At 40.4% G+C, this 20,675-nt stretch overlaps 1 protein-coding gene across 5 annotated transcripts in view; it reads right to left on the bottom strand.

Moving 5' to 3' along the window:
* Positions 1-20,675, bottom strand: part of csw (protein tyrosine phosphatase non-receptor type corkscrew) — a 360,418-nt gene that overhangs the window by 307,023 nt on the left and 32,720 nt on the right. For 2 of the 5 annotated variants that reach the window (XM_083114866.1, XM_083114865.1), the window contains exon 1: positions 10,173-10,471. The exons of 1 other annotated variant lie outside the window; for it this stretch is intronic. In XM_083114866.1, the coding sequence (XP_082970992.1) occupies positions 10,173-10,417 (245 nt within the window). In that variant the 5' untranslated portion in view covers positions 10,418-10,471. Of the gene's footprint in view, positions 1-10,172; positions 10,472-20,675 lie in introns of those variants that run through there. 2 more of the 5 variants (XM_083114868.1, XM_083114867.1) reach the window with 1 other exon arrangement.

The following is a 20,675-nucleotide window of genomic DNA, read 5'->3' on the forward strand; positions in this document are numbered from 1 at the left end:
CATCTTTAAATTACGCACTGGGGAATGTTTGCAATTCAAATAGGGAGCCGTAAACAAGAGTACGATACCGTGATTTAAGAGGCAGAAGAATGCAAATCCCGTTTTAGGTTTAATAGGGTAATAACACAAGGCATTTAAACAAAGGACTCAGAGCGCATACTTCAAAATACTGCCGACGCTCAAGCTTCAATTAGGTTGATGTTGATCATTAATTCTTCAAACACAAACACACATGAACAACTAAATTTGCTGAATTCTGAAAAAGCATTATTTTTTTTAGATCTCTCTCTATTTCTGATTCAGCTTCTAAATGAATCAATCACGAGCAAAGTGAGGATGATCACTACGCCCAGGCCGGGATTCGAACCTGGACCCATTGCGCCTTAGTGCGGTGTGATAACTACTCCGCCACGGGGGTAGGTCTATAAAATACTCACTCTCTAGAATTCTTAAACCCGAAAGTTCATGGCTGCAGCAACACAAGTCTTCCATCTGTCCCTATACTGGGCAAGATCAATCCGATCTTTTCCATCCTTATCGATTTCCTTTAGGTTCATCTCAACGTTATCCCTCAATCCTCGTCTTGGCCTTCCTACTGGTTGAGTTGAGTTGGTTCACTTTATGCACAGTAAGGCTAATCGGGACTGGACCTACAGTTTAAAGTGGGATCCGAACCAATATGTTCCTCCACCGGGTATCGAACCCGGGACTCCTTGATTACAAGGCAACGACGCTACCACTGCGCCATCGGGAGGCCCTACCTTCCTACTGGTCTCTTACCGTCAGGTTTTTCAACAAGAATCCTGTGAACTCTTCTTTCCTCTCCCGTTCGTGCCACATAGCCTAAGTCTTCTTGATTTAATTATTCTAGTAATATCCGGACATGAATGCATATAATGCATTCTAAATTATGGAAATACAGAAATTGCAATTATATACTGCAAACTGCGAGAAAAATATACGGAATGCAAACAAGTTCATTGCAACATTTAACATAACTTTATTTTTCAAGGTGTGTTATTACAATGTTGTTTTTTTTAATGATGACGGGGGAGTAAATGAAAAAATGAATCATGAAAATTATTGCTTCCTGTGCACTGAAAACGCATCTGTTATTCTTGAATTTCCCAGCAAATATATTTTTCATAAAATCTCACCTTTTCACCACTGAATTTCCCTGCACGAGAGAAAATTTCCCTTCACGTGGCTACAATGAGTGCGGACATTAACGAGTGAATTCTTCTTCTACTTCAATGCTCAGAACACCGCGCACGGTTTAACCCCTTGAGAGAGGGGAGAGAAGGGGTGGACCGGGGGGATCCGATAGAAGGTTCCAATTCCGACACACGGGAGCAGTCGATACGGCCACGCCGAGGTGATGTTCCACCGAGTGGGGGACTGGGGAGATGGTTTGTTGCCAGGGTTACAGTCAGCGGCTGGAGGAAGGGCTAGTTAAACATCTCCGCCTTGCGGTACTGGAAACCAGAGATAAAGGCCACAGAAAGGAAGGATTGGGGAGGACGATTGTATCCATAAATTGGACGTTTTCAAGGTGACCTTCCGCGTCGTTTCATGCAAGGAAAATCTTTACACTTTTACTTCGCTGTATGCAACCCTTGAATACTACCGTTACACTCTGAGATACAAGATTACGAGGGTAGTTTGAAAAGTATGGCAGCACCATATCGATAAGTTTGATCCTTCAAACGAGCCGTTGCAGAGTTTCAGCCCAGTGCTTTGTGAGGTTATTGTTTATAAAATGAATTCTCCTGGCCTGCAAAATAGCCGTTCACAGCATGAATCACTTCATCGTTATCCTCCAAGCCATCTTTGAGGTTATGGAACAAACAGAAATCAGAGGGAGCTAGATCAGGCTAATAGGGAGGATTATCCAACAATTTGAACTTAATTTTATGGATTTTAGCCATAGAAACCGTTGACGTGTGAACAGGTGCATTGTCCTGATGGTTTTGTCCACGAGTTTTGAAAATGCTTGCACGTTCATCTACTTCCTGCCATCACTGGGCTGAAACTCTGCAAGGGCTAGTCTGAAGGATCAAACTTATCGACCGTGGATCGATTTAGATTATGGTGCTTCGTTTACCTTACTTTTCAAACTACCCTCGTAGATGGTGACGTACTGTTCGCACAACGGAACCAAGTTTCAAGTCCACTTTATGCTCAAATAGATTGATTTAATTTGAAATTGTGGGTACGTCATCGCTTAGGCTATTTTGAACATTATACGGGGTCCGGCACCTTTCCACAACTAAAATATAATGTTACATAACTCTTAATGTCGAAGGACTAAAATATTCTTACGTGGGTTAAAAGCTGAGGCTGTAAGGGGACACTCGGCACACATACGAACCAAACACACACAGCCCTACAGAGGCCGTAGGTTCAGACGCCAGAGCCTCGCTACTCTGCAAAATGCAGTTCAGGGTGTACTACGTGGACGAGAGGTTGACATTTGGGTGCGTGGATGGGTCACCCTTTACTCAAATAGACCAATTGGAACTGTGCCCAGCGAGTCGCATCGGTCCGTCGACCCTTCCCCGGAAATTAACATTTTCATTTGAAGTTGTAAAAGGTTTTGTTGTAACTGTTGCTCATTATTATTGTTAATAACAGAATAAAGGTAAGTTAATTAATATTCTAACAGAATAACCAGAGTAAAAGCTGATCGAAAAAACTAGTGAAAAAATACAGGAACCACGTTATATTTTTATATTCTACCATTTAATCCAGAGAATAAATGGTTCCAAATTTTTAACAGTTTGATGTGAGACGTCAAACAACTTACTTTTACCAGGGTTGATAAAGGTCCAGGAGTATTAAATAAATTCAATTCCGGTCCAGGAGAGAAAATCAGCAAGCGTAAATGGGTTCTGGACCGTAAAGAACCTTTTTATCTGTAAGGTATTTCAATTCGATCCGGGAACCTTTTTTTCGGATCAATTTGAATACGGTCCCGGAACTTTGTTTCAATGCAACAATACGCAAGTTGGACCGAATTTAAATAGTGCGAGAACAAGGTTTCGGTACTGCAGCGGAACCCAATAGAACCCATTGGAATTTATGTGTTCCTGGACATTTAACAACCCTGATTCTACCATTTAATCCAGATAATAAGTGGTTCCAAATTTTTAACAGTTTGATGTGAGAAGTCAAACAACATACTTTTACCACTAAAATTTCCCCCAACTTTTATATTTATTTCTTGGACTAGGTATGGAAAAATTAATAACAAAGTATAACAACTATGCATTTCAGTACACAACAGTATGAAATGTGAAAAGATAATGAAAAACTCGTGTGTTGGATAATAGCTCATCAGGTTGAACCAGGCCCGTGTAACTAGAATTGATCTCCAGGTGGGGGGGAGGTCACGAGTTATCAAGGGGGGGCTTTGTAAATCAAGTCCCATTTTCAAAAGTTTAACAGTATTAAATGAAGGTAAATTATGTGTGTTGTGGTCATTAAGTTATATGAATTTTAGGAATGTCATACAAATACTACATTTTTCTATATCTTTTAAAACGTTTTTTTGAAGTGTTAACTGCTACTGACATCATCCCTCCCTACACGTCCCGATGATACAGACATTTATATCACACACAAAAAAAGATGCACAATATTCAATCATAGTGCCTACAATACATTCCACCCCCCGCCGGAAGCAACGAAACTCCCCGTCGTTTCCAAGACATGGTAGCTGTTGACCTTTGACGCAGATGCGGAGGGAATTTGCATGATGACATCAAAGTCACAAATTTGTGTAAACGGGAGGTCGCAACAGGGGCAGCGAAGGTACAGATAAAAAAGCTCCCCTGTGAAAGAACCTTCTACAGTCTAGAGAAGACAATCTTCTAAATACTTGCCGCTATTTAGACTTCTTTTTATAAATACGATTAACAAATATATTTTGTTCATGTTCTGTGAATTTATCCTCACGAAAGTTGTGAGCAAAATAATATCTGCTGTCTACATTTTTACTCTTCACTGCAAACACATTACAGAAAATAGTTTCTTTTGTAGGTAATTGTGATACGATACAACACAAGTAAAAAGATGCCGGTAGCTCATGATTGCAATGTACCATAATATAAACACAACAGAGGTTCTTTCAGTGAAGGATTTCGGTTGCTGAGTCGAGCAGGAAGAGAAAATGTTTCATGCTTGCCAGAAAATAAAATTCACACGGGAAGTTAACGTTAACCTACAAGAAACTTCAGATTCAAACTTCTAGATTTGTTAATTTATCACTTAACGACCGAAATAACATATATTAGCATACTGGTACGTACGTCCTTAATTTCGCGTGACGTTTTATTTTTTCCAGAGCTTTTTAACAGCTGATTAACCTGTCTGCTCGTTTGTGCGAATGTGGCAACGCAGAAAACCCCCAGCCACATGGCAGCCAACGAGGAGACAGAATTTGGTCACGTTCTGCGTTCTGATTGCACACTGCTTGTTATCGCGGCCCGACTGTAATAAGAAGGGGCTGAAGGCAGTTCCAGGGGGCTCAGCCCCCCCTGACCCCTGCCTGGGTTGATCCCGGGAACACTGGCGTTGTAGCGTTGTGCTAACCACTCTGTCACGGAGATCGACTATTCTGCTACATTGCCCCACTCCCCTATATTGCAAAATAAGGCAACCGTGCAATGGAAATAAGTTTATCTGCTGCTGGCCGTAAATTAAAAGCTTAACAGTATAAACTGACCGATGTCTCGGTAGCAGCTAGGGACATTATCTTCACGAACCACTTGTATCAGCTTCAACAGCTCCTTAAAAACTGCAAGTCATAAACGCATTTCCTGAAATGGATAACGGTAGTTTTGTTTCTAACTGGACCAAATGCGGTTAATGCGAAGAGCTTTGTATTTAGTTAACGACCCAGTTAACTTAAATGACTATCTTGTTTCTCTGACAACTCTTTCAGTAGCTGCATAGCAACGGCCAAGGGTGCCTCCAGGAGGAGGTCAGTGGGAAGAGGAGGGGCAAGTGCCCCCTTAGATTTCTGGAAAGACAATGTAATTCGAATGGTGAAATTGTAGATATTTTATAACAAAATATATTGTTTTCTGTTACAGTATGTAAGTTACAGCAACTATTATTATTATTATTGTTATTAAAAAAGCTAAAAAGGTTTCAGGTTTCATATTTTTTAATTGGACTTCCTTTAATAGAATTGAAACTTTTAGATTCCTATTTATAGTTTTGGTTCGACCATTAGTGGAATATGGAAGTGAATTATGGAACGTAGCAGCAAATAGTCATACCGAGAAAATTGAATCAATTCAGAAATTATTTATTAGGTTAATTTGAATGAAAATGAAGAATAGTTACATATCACTAAATTATATGGAGTGGTTGGAGATACATAATTTACCAACCTTGAGCTCAAGAAGGAAATATAAAATTAATATATCGATACAAAACATTTTGTCAAATAGGATTGATAGTGAATACTTTATAAATACGATAGTATATAACGTTCCAAAAAACAAAACAAAAAATTATTATTAGTAAATTTGAAAAATGGTGAATTTATAAAAATATTAACTGATGATTTTAACTATCACTTCCCATAAAATATTATATTTAGGTATAAAATGAGATTTCCAGTAAATAAACATTATGAGTTAATCCTTTTATGTTACTCTTTGTGACACAGTGCTGCATAACGTTTCTTTCTTTTTAACCGTTCTCAGTACTTTAAAATAAACAACTATTATTATTATACAGTACCCTTCGGCACGTAAAAAAATGGATTAGAGGTACCATGAAGGACAATAGATTAATTAGTCTCCGACTCTGATTGTGAAAAAGTACGAAAATACAAAGGGATAGGTTAGATGCTTATTGAAAGGAAAAATGGCGAATCCAGTTTCTGTCTAATTAGTAGACTCGAGACTGAACTTGTATACAACGCCAAAGTATTTTCAATTCAATTAGAATTTTATGTTTTGTCAAGTAGTAGTAGTAGTAACCAATAACAACAAAAGCAATAATAATAGTAATAAACGTTACAATGACTACGGCCCCCATGAGAAAAAAATCCTGCGGACGCCATTGGCAACTGTCGTAAGGCTTCCAGACGTGTGTGAAAACGAAGAAATCTGGTGGAAGCCATTGTGGAGAGACAAAAAAAAAGTGGAACCCTATTTTACTCATAATCCTGACGATTCGTATTTTTTGTTATTTATAGATCCGGGATTTCTAGGAACTAAAAATGTGAAAAATAGGCACTAAATTAAAACAAGGCACATAATAGGCATTCCCTTGACTATGAAAGTCACCAAAATTCTCTTCCAAAATTTAACTTTCATAATACTAACGGCTGTGATTTTATAATGCATGCAGAGGGGTGTATAACTAGGGAAAGGATTTTAAGGTGCAAAATTATGGTCGGGAAGGGGAAAATAGTGCTGAAATATATCTTTATTCAGGTCTAAACCAGTTACATTATCATTTTTTATTCAACACTGTAGGAAATAACATAAACGCACTATAAATTCTATTATATTACTTTATAGCTCTCGTTCTGCTCTACAAAATGAGGCTATAGGATTTTATGTGGCTGCTCAAGAAGAGTGGAAAACTGAAGATGATTTATTTTCTCTGACCAATGTTTAACAAAAGATGGCAGAAAACGAAGGGAGATGGTGCTGAAGCATCAAAGAGGGGGTAAATAGAGTATAAATGGGCTAATTTCCCGAAAAAGTGCAACAAAGTGTGTTCATTTTACTTGATTTCATGTCCTAAAACACATATCTGAAACGATCGGTGAGAAAACGGCTATATTCCCTAATAATAACCGTATAATATTTTATTTAAGAGCCCACGGAGGATTTTCTTCTCGTAGGAGGGGGAGCAGTGCTCAAGGGAGGGATGCGTTAGGAAAATTATTATAAAGCATCTTACACTACGATAAATTACATAGGCTTAGCCCCATTCACTGCATTTTCGCTATGTTGATCCATACAAGCATCCCACACCTTTCCCCAAACTGGGGAAAACATGCATGAGCTAGGAGTTTCCAATTAGCTTTTCTTCCACTTTTGGTTAATCACGAATATGAGGATGAGTGATGATCCGATGATATTGATGAAGAGAGACAAAGAAAAGGCCAGGCCAGAATTCGAACCCGCCAAAACAACTGTCGTGGCATACAAAAAACATTAACTTATTTAGCGCACCTATCTTTCAATTACATTACTTCTCAGCACTTTTCACTTCAAAATTGACGGGCAATATTTTTGACTTCACCGCCAACGCAGAGCTTCAGAAAAAACAGCTTGGAACCAATGTTCAGATTCTAAATTTAGAGATGTGCTTGAGAGAACACCGAAAGAAAACTCCATGCTTTGAAAAACTCTGGAGGTTGTCCAGGAGGTTTTTTTATTCCTTCTCTACAAAAAGGTTGGCGTTTGCGCCATATGTACGCTGGCAGAAGCCAAAAAAATTAGTCGAGTTATAGCAGGAAGAAATATGTGCAGAGCAGATTCTTCTGATGTGTTCCAAAAATATATGACAAACAACGAGACTGTATTTTGGCCACACAAAGGACCGGCACCTTGTATTAGGAAAACAAAACATTATTTTTTCTTCAATAATTTACATTTGGCACCTTAGGAGTAGAAACGCTGGACAAAGGACCAGTACTACAGATACTATACTTGTTGATTTGGTTTATTTTACGTTGCTTATCTGTCCCTATTGGCTTATCGCGACGATGAGGATAAGTGGTGATGAGATTGATTGGGTTGGTGTTTCAAGTCACTTTATGCACAGTATGGCTAAGCGGGAATGAACCTACAGTTTAAAGTGGGATCGGAACTACTATGTGCCTCCACCGGGTATCGAACCTGGGACCCCTTGATTACAAGGTGACGACGCTACCACTGCGCCATCGGGGAGGCAGGTGTTGAGATTGATCATGAGGCAATAACACACAGGGACAGAACACACACGCGGTTCCACGGGGCCCCTTCCAACTGCCAGTTTTTGAATATATTATTATGCCATTTTTTTTTAAAAAAACTCAAAAGTTCTGTCTTTTAACACAAAGTTTTAAAGGCCAGAGAACATTTTTTTAAAGTTTGATTAAAGTTCACTTTATCTTCATGATACGCTGATCGGAATTGGGCCTGAAGTTTAAACTCGGATACGAACCACTGTGCTAATGTGTCTCGATGGGGGATTCAGTTGTTCAGTTTACCGTGGCAATACAAGGAATTATGGTAAGGATATACAATAATATTTATTTCAGCCCTGGACCCCTATTTCTGCAAAAACAACAGACTAATCTCTAGAATATGAAAGTCTGCTTGGTTCATGTTTAGAGTACTACATATTGTTTATCAAAGTGAAAATGTAGAATTGGTTCTCTGTGAGGTGAAGTACCCGACAGAAATCCCCCTCCCACCCAACTGTAACATCTGGATCCGAGCCTCGTCAGCCTGCAAAAATGTCCAGAGTGCACTACGTGAAAGGCACGTCGATATTTCAGTGCACTCAGAGAATGTCTCCTTTACACCCGAGGGAAATTATAGCGAACACAATTCAACAAGACAACAAGAACACACTCGTCGAAGCTTACGAGACGAGATATGATTTAAACCCATTACTAGAGCGAGAGAGTAACTGCCCCACAATACAGTTCCGAATTTTAAAGTGGGAGATACGCTCAAGGTTTTTACCAAAATAAAAGAGGGCGCTAGTCCAAGAAAAGGTAACCGAAATGTAGAACCGTTACCTTATGTGTTCGGTTAACTATTTTGGGTCACCCTGTATAAAGAATGAGAATATCTGTACTTACTCATATACACCACGAAGGTGGGTACCTGGTTGTGTGTGGTCTATAATATGCATGAACGTTTTAGGTTTGCAATTAATATTTTATTACACTTTGCATGCATTATTTCGAGACGAGACCGAGATTTTCTCTAGCACAGGGACAAGACAGGCATTGGCGTATCCAGCTGGGGACAAGAGAGACATTTGCCCCCACCGATGGAAAATTAGTTGCTCAAAATTTTTGTGACTTTGGCCGCTCATGTCTATGCCAACTTTTGTTCAAACATTAAAATTGTAGTTCCGTTTCTGACTAGAAATAAAAATCGATATTTTACAATTTGCAAATATTAAAAAATGTCTTCCTTACGGTTGTTTGCGCGGATAAAATGCACGTACAATTTCCTACATAAATACATGAATGCGTTTAGTCAATCTTATACACAGATAGGTCAATCGGCACTGGAGCTATAAGTTAAAATGGGATCGAAACAACTATGTGCCTCTACCGGGTATCAAACTAGGAACCCCATGATGACAAGGAAACTACGTTTATACTACGCCATCGAGACACAACATAAAAAATACTCCCAAATAAAAATTCAATAATAAAGTATGATAAGGAAAAACAACTATTAATAATAACAATAAAATAATTAATATAAATATAAATCTACAAGGAGGCGTCATGTTAATGTAACTAAAATTTTTTAGGTTTTAAAAAAATTCAACCGCTCACTTGGATATGTTTACAATTTATTTATTACTATTGAGAAGACGCAGTGGTAGCATCGTCGCCTTGTAATCAAGGGGTCCCGGGTTCAATTCCCGGTGGAGGTACATAGTGGTTTGGATCCCACTGTAGGTCCAGTCCCGATTAGCCTTACTGTGCATAAAGTGGACTTAAACCACCAACTCAATCAATCTTCACTATTGAGAAGAAATATGGGGGTACCAAATCACCCCTCTGCACTCACATGGTGTCGACTATGGTCTGTGCGATGTGCCCAAAGGGCGGGGGGTTGGGGGGGGGTTAAAAAACCCTTTGGCCCAGTTTTCCTGGAAATGGACGTCAAAGGCACGAAAAGATGGCAAAATGAAGGCGAATTACTTAAGCAAGTATACGTAACCTCCCCCTTGAAAATCCTGGGCACGCTACTGTGTCTGTGCTCTATATATACGCAGCAAACACACAACAAAAGAATCACGAGCCTCCAGCACTCCAGAGGACAAAAACCTGGACAGATATAAATACACGGTAGAGATCTCAAAAGGGGTTGCAGGAATCTTGGAACCACGTGCCTCCCACATCGTCACCACCGCAAACATCCGACGCCAACAATGCAAAATAAACAACAAAACAAGTCTACCTTCTCAGCCGATGAGAAACGATGGCCTGCCGACGCAGCAACGTCTCCTCGTCTTCCTCAACGTCCTCGCCATCCGGAACGAGACCGCCACCCGGAATCGAACCGGAGTTCTGAGACCGGAACTGCTGAAACAGTACGCACAATCGACTCCACATCTGGGTGCGTAGCGGCATTCTTGTTTGCCCCCGACCCGCGGAGTCAGGAGTCCCACGTTCGTTCCACCGACACGTCCCGCACACTAACATCCATGCCGTCGCGGTAGCCACACTATCAGCAGTTCCCCGAATCGTCGCAGACAAGTTTACGCGCTACTGATAAAGCATCCATGTCATCTCCACCAGGGAGAACACCGTACACTAGCAGCGCGGAGCCCGACAGCGGTTTCCCCGCGAACTAACGCGCAGTGTTGCCATCTCCCGCGAGTAGAACAAACCCAAAGCTCGCACGTCGATTTCGAAACAGCGGGTGATCAGAAAGTCGTGCAACTTATACAATGCACGAAATGAATCCCAACAAAAAAACAATCTTGATATGCTTAACTCCTGTGAAAATTACTGATTACACGGAGTACTGGAACTATGAAATAGTTTATTGTTTAATTGGTTGGTTTATTTTACTTCACCTTTCTACCACTTTTGGCTAATCACGAAGATGAGGATGAGTGATATGATGAAATTGATGAAGGGGACGCTCACAAATTACACCTACGCCAGCATAGGCGTGCGCATGGGGGACTAGGGGGTGGGGCAGTTGCCCTCCTAATACTCTTTTTACTTGGAAATTTAGTGCACAGAAATCTTGTTACTAGGGAGCGGAAGTTGATGACCTAAAAATATATAGGTATATGATCTACAGAATGTCCTAAAAAATGGAAAACATTTCGTAAAAATGCAAAAAATTACCATTAAATGAAAAGGTAATTGCACAAAATGAAATCTTGCTTTCAAAAAAAAAAAATAATGGTAGTTTCCCCCGATACAACAAAGACTGTCACCAGTTCAGCATTTCTCTTGCTCGTAAATTGCAATCCTGCGAGATATATATAGGCCTAGGTTCACCTTGGTGAAAAGACTCGAGAATATTACCAAAATGAAGGAAGTGACAAAATATGACGTACCAATACACCGAATATTGAAAAATGAAAAATATTGAAAAATGCCGAAAATCGGGGGAAATGACCTAAAACCTGAAAATTGGCAAAAAATGCAAAAAAATGCACTTTAAAATTACCTATTTTGGGTTCTAGACGAAGTGTATATATTTAATGGGCAAATGTCAGAAAAAAATGACATTTCATTAACTTCCGCTCCCTACTTATTACCGTTATTAAACAATATTATTATCTTTAAGAAAAAAGTATCTTGAAGCCAAAGCAAGTTTCAAGCAACTACGGCGGATTTATTTCCCATGTAATTGGACTATCTCACTTCGTTCTCCAGCAAATTACTTGTTATTAAGAGTCACACAATTTATTCGTTAGCCTAGTTGTGTTACACATAGAGGTCACACGTTGGAAATGAATAAATTATGTGTAGTTGCTTTGAATATGCTGTATAAAATCATGTTTATATGTAAATTAGTCCACCACAGAGAAGGAAAATCAAGAGGGAGGGGGAACAGAGAACTTTTGTGCCACGGAAGTTGGAATTCTTCAAACAGAGTGGTTTTCGGTGGATCCGGACACACTATGTACACCCCTGTTTAGTACTCATCAATACAATAAAACAGTGAGATGGAATGAAGTATTTCTTTCTCAGAAAGAAGGGAGGAAAAAGAGAGAGAGAGAGAGAGAGAGATCTTCCTCTTTCTCTCTATTTTCTCTCTCTCTTTCTCTCTTCTTCTGTATTTCTCCTCTCCTCCCCCTCCTCTCTTTCTCCTTCTGACCCCCTCTCTGTTTCTTTCTTTCCTTCCTTCCTTCTTTCCTTCTTTCAGAGAGAGAGAGAGAGAGTAGCAGAGAGAAAAAAGGAAAAAGAAAAAGGAAAGAAATAGAGAGAGAGAGAGAGAGAGAGAGAGAGGAATTATTTCTTTCCTCTCTCTCTCTCTTTTGAGGAGAGAGAGGAAAAGGAGAGAAAAGAAAGAGAAGCGAGAAAAAGGAAAGGAAAGAAGCGGGAAAGAGAGAGAGAGAGAGAGAGAGAGAGAGAGAGAGAGAGAGAGAAGGAGAGAAAAGAAAAAAGAAGCGAGAGAAAGGAAAGAAGCGGGAAAGAGAGAGAAAGGATTCTCTCTCTCTCTCTTTCTTTCCTTCTCTCTTTCTTCAGACTGAACTTGCATCAAGGCTTTTGGCACCGTTATTAAGAGGGTCTGCGCACGCCTATGCACCCAGGCCGGGTCGACCCCTTAGCGCGCTCGGGCACCAAAGCTAGCTATCCTATTCTTGTATATTTGAGGCAGTTCGATTGATATTACTTCACTTATTTCGCCACTTTTGGCTAATTGCGTTGATGATGAGTTATGATATGATGAAACTGATGGAAGACAGGGACACTCGGAATACCCGCAGACCGCGTTACGACGTCAGGGTCCCGTGTTCAACTCCTGGCCTAGGCATGAGTGTTCATAGGGAGTGTCCCTTCATCAATTCATTACATCATCACTCATCCTCGCGACTGCCCAAAAGTGACAGAAAATCGAAGTAAAATAGACAAAGAACACCCATGCCTAGGGTGGGATTCGAACCCGGAACCCTCTGCGCCTTAGCGCTAACCATTCCGCCACGGAGGTCGGCCAAAATTGGAAATCAAACGGAAGCACGTCGCAAATAGGGAAGGCACTTTTTAGCCTGGCATTACGAGGAGATTAAAGGATGTCACAGAACCAGCTTTGGCTCCAACGGAGCGGAGTTGGCAACCGCGCTAACTCGGAACGAGAATGGGGCGGGTCCGTTGTCATGGCAACAAGACTTCATCCTCATGCATCCGTAACTCTGTTTTGATCAGCGCTGCCAGCATCCGCTCTCAAAAATTTACCGGCGAAGATATTAACGTCAATGAGAAGATATTTCCCCAAGCACTATGTCGTAGAATATCCACTTTCTGATCCACTGTTGTTCTATTATTAAATACAGTCCCGTGGGTAATTTGGTACGGACAACATTCAGTAAATAGACATCAGGATGGAACTGGAATGACGAACTGACTTGAAACGTATGTAATCAATTTTGGGTGATAACTGATGAGGTTATATAAGCCCCAAGGTATAAGATGATTTTCTGGGAAAAAATAAACCCTCGGGATACTTGAAAAGAAAAAAAAATGCACTAATAGTTTCTGTTAGTGACAATGCTTGTACAAAATTGTTAATATTGCAGTATAAACAGTGCCCGAAAAATTTTCTTCAGAGCTAGGCGCCAGGAAACCACCTACTAGTAATTGTGGATACTATAAGAAGCTGAGCCAGCCCCTGTGGCGCAGTGGTTAGCACATTGCGCTACGACGCCAGGGGTCCCGGTTTCGAATCACGGACTGGGCTTGGATGTTTGTACGTGTCCATTCATCAATTTCATCATTCATCACCATCTTTGCAAATTAGCCAAAAGTGGCACAAAAAGCGAAGTAAAATAAAGCAAATCAATCAGTCTATAAGCTGAGCATCACCGTAATCAAAACATCGCTAAATTATGTGAGAAAACTGGAAATGGGGGGGGAGGGACAAAGAGTAAGACATTGTTACTGATTCTATAGAATGTTCACAACGTTGATAAAATAATTTGGTAACTTACGCTGTACTGCAATTTTAACTTAGAATCTTGAAAGTTTCGTACACTAAAACTTAAAAAACGGCAATATTACAGCAAAAGATCACAGTCGCCAAGCTGAAATTTTAGTCGCCATGGCGACCGGGATTTTTCGAGCCCTGAGCCTAAATGAAGCGAAAATTAGTACAAAATTTCGGATGGCGCCGTGCAGTAGTTGGCTAGAGCACAGATCTGTCTAGGTTCGACCCTCACCACGGGCAAAAAAGAAATTTCTTCACCTGAAGACGAGAGAAGAGGTGCTTTCTCGAAACGTGGTGTCAGAAAAGTATAGTTTAAAACACGCAATGGATAATGTACAGTTACCATTTCTCTTTCTTCCTTTTTCACCTTATTCCTTTTGGGTCGGAGTTGCTTCTATCCACTTCTTCCATCTCTATTCCTTTTTCGAATGCCTTCCTGGGTCTATCTCTTGTTGCCCTTCCTTCTGTTCTAGCACAGATAAGGATTAATATTTATGTGGTTCTAGCTTCCATAAATAATTTTGCTTTTCTATATTCGTCCGTTCTTACCACGTGTCCGAACCATTTTAATTGTCTTTGCGCCAGTTTCTCTTCTATTGGCTTCTGATTTAATTCTTATCTGATTCTTTCATTACGTACTCTATCCGCAGTTAGCCGGCCGCCGTGGCGGAGTGGTTAGCACATCGCCCTGCGATGCCATGGATTTAGGGTTCGAATCCCGGCCTGGCCATGGATATTTCTGTGTCCATTCATCAATTTCATCATATCATCACTCATTCCCATCTTCGCAAATTAGCCAAAAGTGGCACAAAAGGCGAAGTAAAATAAATCAAATCAATCTATCCCCAGTTAACATTGAATGCCAAAATTACAACTGGCAAACTGTAGAACTTTTCTGGTATTCTTTGCTGATCGGAACGATGGAGATGAATGGTGATTGGACGAGATGATGACGCAACAATCAAACACACAGGGGCAGGCAAGGCGCCAGTCTTGTTGGCCTGCAAGGCTGTAGTTTCCCGGATGTGCTACATGGAAAAGAAGTCTTCCAAAATAGTTATCCCTTACAAGCCACAATGCCAAACTAAATGGTACAATTACTCCCTTACATAATTTCTGTACACGCTCTGAAAAATCGACAGGTGGGGGCGGTAGGAATGAGGCGAACAAATAAATATGGGGCATATCCCAAATTTTCCATTTAGGAGGATGAGAGTTTGTATTTAAGGGGATGTATGGGTAAAGTTGGTAATAAAATTATCACAAACTCCTTTTGCAAAAAAAAAAAATAATGAGGAGGGTGTTGAGGAATTTTGGGGTGTGTGCGTGAGGATAAATCTCCGAGAAAAGATTTGTACTTTCTTATTTTACGTAGCCTTTCTGTAGGCTATCGGCGACGTTGAGTGTGAATAATATTTATATAAAACTGATGAAGGGGATACACAAAGAACAACTTTGGTTACGCCGGAACTCGAACACGGAATATTTAGTGAAAAAATCGCGAGTGGATGGTATAACCAGGGTTGTTAAAGGTCCAGGGATTTTAAATAAATTTAATGGCAAGCGTAAATGGGTTCTGGACCGTAAATAAACTTTTTATCTGTAAAGTATTTCAATTCGGTCCAGGAACCTTTTTTACCAGATCAATTTATATACGGTCCAGGAAGCTTTTTTCCGGATGAATTTAAATACGGTCCAGGAAGCTTTCATCAATGTAACAATACCCAACTTGGACCGAATTTAAATTGTGCGAGAAAAAGGTTTCGGTCCTGCAGCAGAATCAAATAGAACCGAGGCATCATTGGTAAACAGCAATTCCGAGGTAAAGAGTTAAGGATCCGAAGCTCGAGGATACGTAGCGTCAAAACGAAGCGTCAATAAGAAAAAAGCGTCAAGATCAAGCGCTGTATGAGTGTATAACGTGATATCCTGCCTATCGACTGTGTGATTGCCCAGGGTGCGCGGCGCTCAGTTCCACTGTAGCTCTTGTGGACGAAGTGAACCGTACATCTGTGCTCCGTCGGAAAAATGTTAAGTATGAAAGTAGAACAGCGTATCAATTTAACGTTTCTTATGAAACTCGAAAAATCCGCCACAGAAACTTATGGTTTGTTAAAGGAAGTGTACGGAGATGAGTGTTTATCACGCACGCAAGTGTTTGAGTGGTTTCAAAGGTTTAAAGAGGGACGAGAAGTGATCGCGGACGACTCGCGTCTTGGACGGCCTTGCAAGTCAAAAACGGAATCAAACATTGCAAATGTAGGTGAATTGAATCGAAAAGATCGTCGCTTGAGTACTCGAGCTATTGCAAAATAACCAACATTATTACACCACTGTGCTGACGACCCTTCGTGAGCAAGTAAGAAGGCGACGACGTGATATGTGGAAAAGCAAGTCGTGGATACTTCATCAGCACAGGCTCTTTTGGCCAAGCATGGGATCACAGTGTTAGAATATCCACTCCATTCGTCGGATCTCGCTCCGTGCGACGTTTTTTATTCCCAAAGGAAAACCAGCACTGAAAGGAACCAGATTTACGACCGTAGAATCTGTGAAAACAAAAACGACGGAGGTCATGAACATGGTTTCAGAATATGATTTCCAGCGCTGCTTCCAGAAATGGAAGATTCGTATGGAGCGGTGTATCGATAGTTCAGGGGAGTACTTTGAAGGGGATAATGTTCGCATTGTACAATATAACCAATAAGAGATTTTGTAGCAACAGTCCGGTTTTTTTCTAGCCACACCTCGTATGGCTCGTAACAGTGGCCATATTGAGCATGTATTGCAGTAGTTCGTTTTTCTAAAGTGTAACCTTTGTGTCATTTATGTTTCATTGAGAGATTCTTAATAATATAGTTTTTTTCAACAACAAAATGGTGGATCATTTCGTGCACCAGCCTGTATTGGAATAGTAAGTGTCTTACATTGATTGATTTGCTTTATTTTACTTCGCTTTTGTGCCACTTTTGGCTTATTTGCGAAGATGAGGATGAGTGGTGACATGATGCAATTGATGAATGGACACTCACAAACATTCATGCCCAGGACGAGATTCGAACCCAGGACCGAGTGTCTTACAAATGCACAAAATGTCCTTCGTTCTGCACGGCTGTTATTAACATAAGGCTACTCTATTTGCTTACTTATGCGGTTGCTTACAAAGCGCTACCAGCCGGAACAGAGAACGAAGGTTTAAATAACTGTAGGGCATGTTTTCACGATCTTCATTACAGCAATGCTCGTGGCTACCCGCAGGAATTTTTCAGGTGTGTGGTGGGAGTTCATGGACGCATTTGTAGCGTTAACAGTCGCCTTAATCGTTACATAGTGGACTATAACACCGCACTCTTTACCACCCCCTCCCTCATCTTCTTTCCATGTGACAGACATAATGGGAACTAACGAGGGGAAAAGGGAAATTTCACTCTACTGGACAAAGTCTCCCTCAAAAACCACCCCTTCCATCAACCCTGATAGACACGAATTTTTATCTCTAGTTTCAAGCAGTGCATTAACATTTGTATAGTTCTATAATTCCTTGTCACAATTTAAACTTTAATTAAAGATATATTATTGCAATTTCTAACGAGTTACTTAAGAGTAGTTTATATCAAATTTTACATTTAATTTCTTTTAGTAATGTTTTCGCGGTTTGTCTTTTTCTGTATACATTCCTTCAGGCACGTACGCAGGGGGAGGGCTCAGGTGGCTGAAGCCACCAGAAATCCAACAAATATCTAATTTAAGTATAGTGGTAATTAATTTTACTTCCTTAGGAGGATTATACACTTTGTACATGTTATAATATACTGAAAAAATTCATATTCGTGGATTCCACCTCCCCCCACACTATTTCACATTTAGAAAGAAGTCATCTGCGCAAGTAGCGAGTCAAGCGGGTTCGACCAATGAACGAAAGGGAATTGCTTGGAAAGAGCAAAGCGGCTTCAGCTACCAGTCATTTGCAGCAGCGCGCACTGTCTGTTCCCCCCATTCTCTACCGTTATGCGGTGCGGTGTTTAATGTTTCTTCGCAACACTTAGCTCCTAGTTATATAGCCTGGAATCAAAAAGGTTGGTCATGGGAGATTCACTTTTATTCACTGCACTACATTTTCTTCTTTAATTTGTAGCTTTAATGTTCACACATCTTTCGAAGGGTGTTAAACCACAATTTTTCACTATGATTACAATCAAACATACCATTATTTGTTGTACAAAAACTTGTTTCTTTTGGCAGTCCCATCTAGCGGCCGTTTTAGGAAACATCAGTATAAAGTATGTATATCCTGAGCTTTTTGAATATTAGGTTACACAGCAACATGAAAACTCGCTTCGAGTAATTATCTATCTACATGAGTTTCAATTTTCGATAAAGGATTTTCATACTACAGGGTGGCCAGAAAGTCCCTTTACACCTCTACTTATTTCATCCCTACATTAATAATATTGACAGTTAGTTGCCCAAAACACCCGTATGTGCCCCTCCGTGATCCCTACACAGCTTGATACGCCTCCATGTCCTCCTACTCATCCGCTTTAGCAGCTGCAGCGTTACAAGCTGGAATGCTTCAAGCACACTTGCCCGCAGAGCATCAATGTCCACGTACCGCTTCTCCTGAAGTGTGATTTGATGATACCCCACAGGGCATTGTGTGGTGTCGTAAGGTCCGGACTTCGAGGCAGCCAAGGCAAAAATCTCAAATATCTTACCATCTAACATTGTTACACGCATTTAGTTCGGGTGTAAAGCGACTTTCTGGCCACACTGTACACTCGACGAAATAGGACAATCGTTATTTCAAATTCGAAAGCACGCTCACGCACATATAGTAAATTTAACCAAACGTTTTGTTTATCTTTACTTACATATGTATGATTTTGTTTACGAGTACCATATTTCGTATGACCAAATTTTTTGGTATTCTTAAACAAAATGCTTTAGTAATTACAAGCAACATCTCGTTATCGGAAAGAAAAAGCGTAACCAAACAGCTCAACCAAACTCTTTTGGAAATTCCAAACAAACAAGTTTTCTTGTGGTGTAACGTGCAAAGAAACTTTGTCTATTTAAAGTAAAGGTTGTTGGATGTTGATTAGATAAAAGAATATGAGCATAAACACAATGCAAAATATCCATGCCCTGCACTGAAACGAAGGAAGCCGGAGCAGGAAGAGGCGAGAATTATCATTCATAGTTATTAGAAGAAAATAAGCTTTCAAGATATGTCTGTCAAAAGAGACAAAGATAATTACAGCCGAATCGATACTATTACCTCAACCGGAAGTGCAACTAAGTGCACACTTAGCCTGTGGAAATTTAGAGTGAAAACACACGTCTGTGTAACGTGTGAAGGAGGAAACCGTCTATTTGTCTGCACTTAACGTTGAAAACACGGCTTGGAGAGAGCACTTCCGCTTCATATCTTACTTTACTAACGTGTCAGACAGAATTGCAATGGGACGAAGGAGGAAACCTCAGTTCAAGTCGCGATCTGCATTTTGGGTACTGATAAAAAGTCTAAGAGAAATCAACTGTCCTTAACGTAGTCTCTTAGATCTGTTATCCTAACTGATTACAAAATTCGTTGCCTGAATTTCGACTCAAAGTTTGGTTAATTTCGATAAATGTAACAAATCGTGGATACTTGTCCATCCATTATGGGTATCCATGATCTGTTCAAGTCTATAGCTGGAAACGCCTATGAATCATTATATACTTCACGTTAAATCAGAAACTTGGCTTATGGAGTCTGCTAGATACCGAATACTAGTTTCGAACCTCGAATCATGGAATCTAATTTAGGGTAATGAACCCCCGATTCAGAATAGAAATTGAGGCACTGTGTCCTCGAATCCTAATCTGGATAATTTATCTTGAAATCGAAATGAAGGTAACGAAATTTGGAACTGAAATTCAGGCAATTATCCCCAAAATCGAAATTCGAGAAATGAATGTCAGAATCAAAATTTGAGCACTGAATAGCAAAATCGAAATTAGAGTAATAAATCTCATAATCTAAATTCGAGCAACGCATCTCAATCGAAATTCGAGCAACGCATCGCAGAATCGAAATTCGAGGAATGAATTCCAGAATCGAAATTCGAGCAACGAATCGCAGAATCGAAATTCTAGCAACGAATCGCAGAATCGAAATTCTAGCAATGAATCGCAGAATCGATATTCTAGCAATGAATCGCAGAATCGAAATTCGAGCAATGAATCGCAGAATCGAAATTCGAGCAACGCATCGAAGAATCGAAATTCGAGCAATGAATATCAGAATCGAAATTTGAGCACTGAATAGCAAAATCGAAATTCAAGTAATCAATCTCAGAATCGAAATTCGAGCAACGCACCGAAGAATCGAAATTCGAGCAACGCATCGCAGAATCGAAATTCGAGCAACGAATCCCAGCATAGAAATTCGAGCAACGCATCGCAGAATCGAAATTCGAGCAATGAATCCCACAATAGCTATTATTGCCGGTGGCTGATCCCACCATGACTGATTTTACTCGGCAAGCCTCTTCAGCAGTGCCGTGCCCAAAAAGGGGGGGGGAGGAGGTTGATGGGTGTTACAACCCAACGTTGGTTCAGCGTCTTTAAAACAAATACGTTTAAACGCTGGCAAAATATATGGCAGACTACTAAAAAATAATACATACCCCCTCCCTTTTCGGAAATCGTGGGCACGCCACTGATCTTCTGGTAGCCGCCAGTGCTTGAAACCTTCAGAGACCCTCACGCGCCCGTATATCCGCCTCAAAACACTAATTAAAACCAATT

This window comes from Lepisma saccharinum, chromosome 29, assembly GCF_977018435.1.
Source record: "Lepisma saccharinum chromosome 29, izLepSacc3.1, whole genome shotgun sequence".
Lineage (NCBI taxonomy): Eukaryota > Metazoa > Arthropoda > Insecta > Zygentoma > Lepismatidae > Lepisma > Lepisma saccharinum.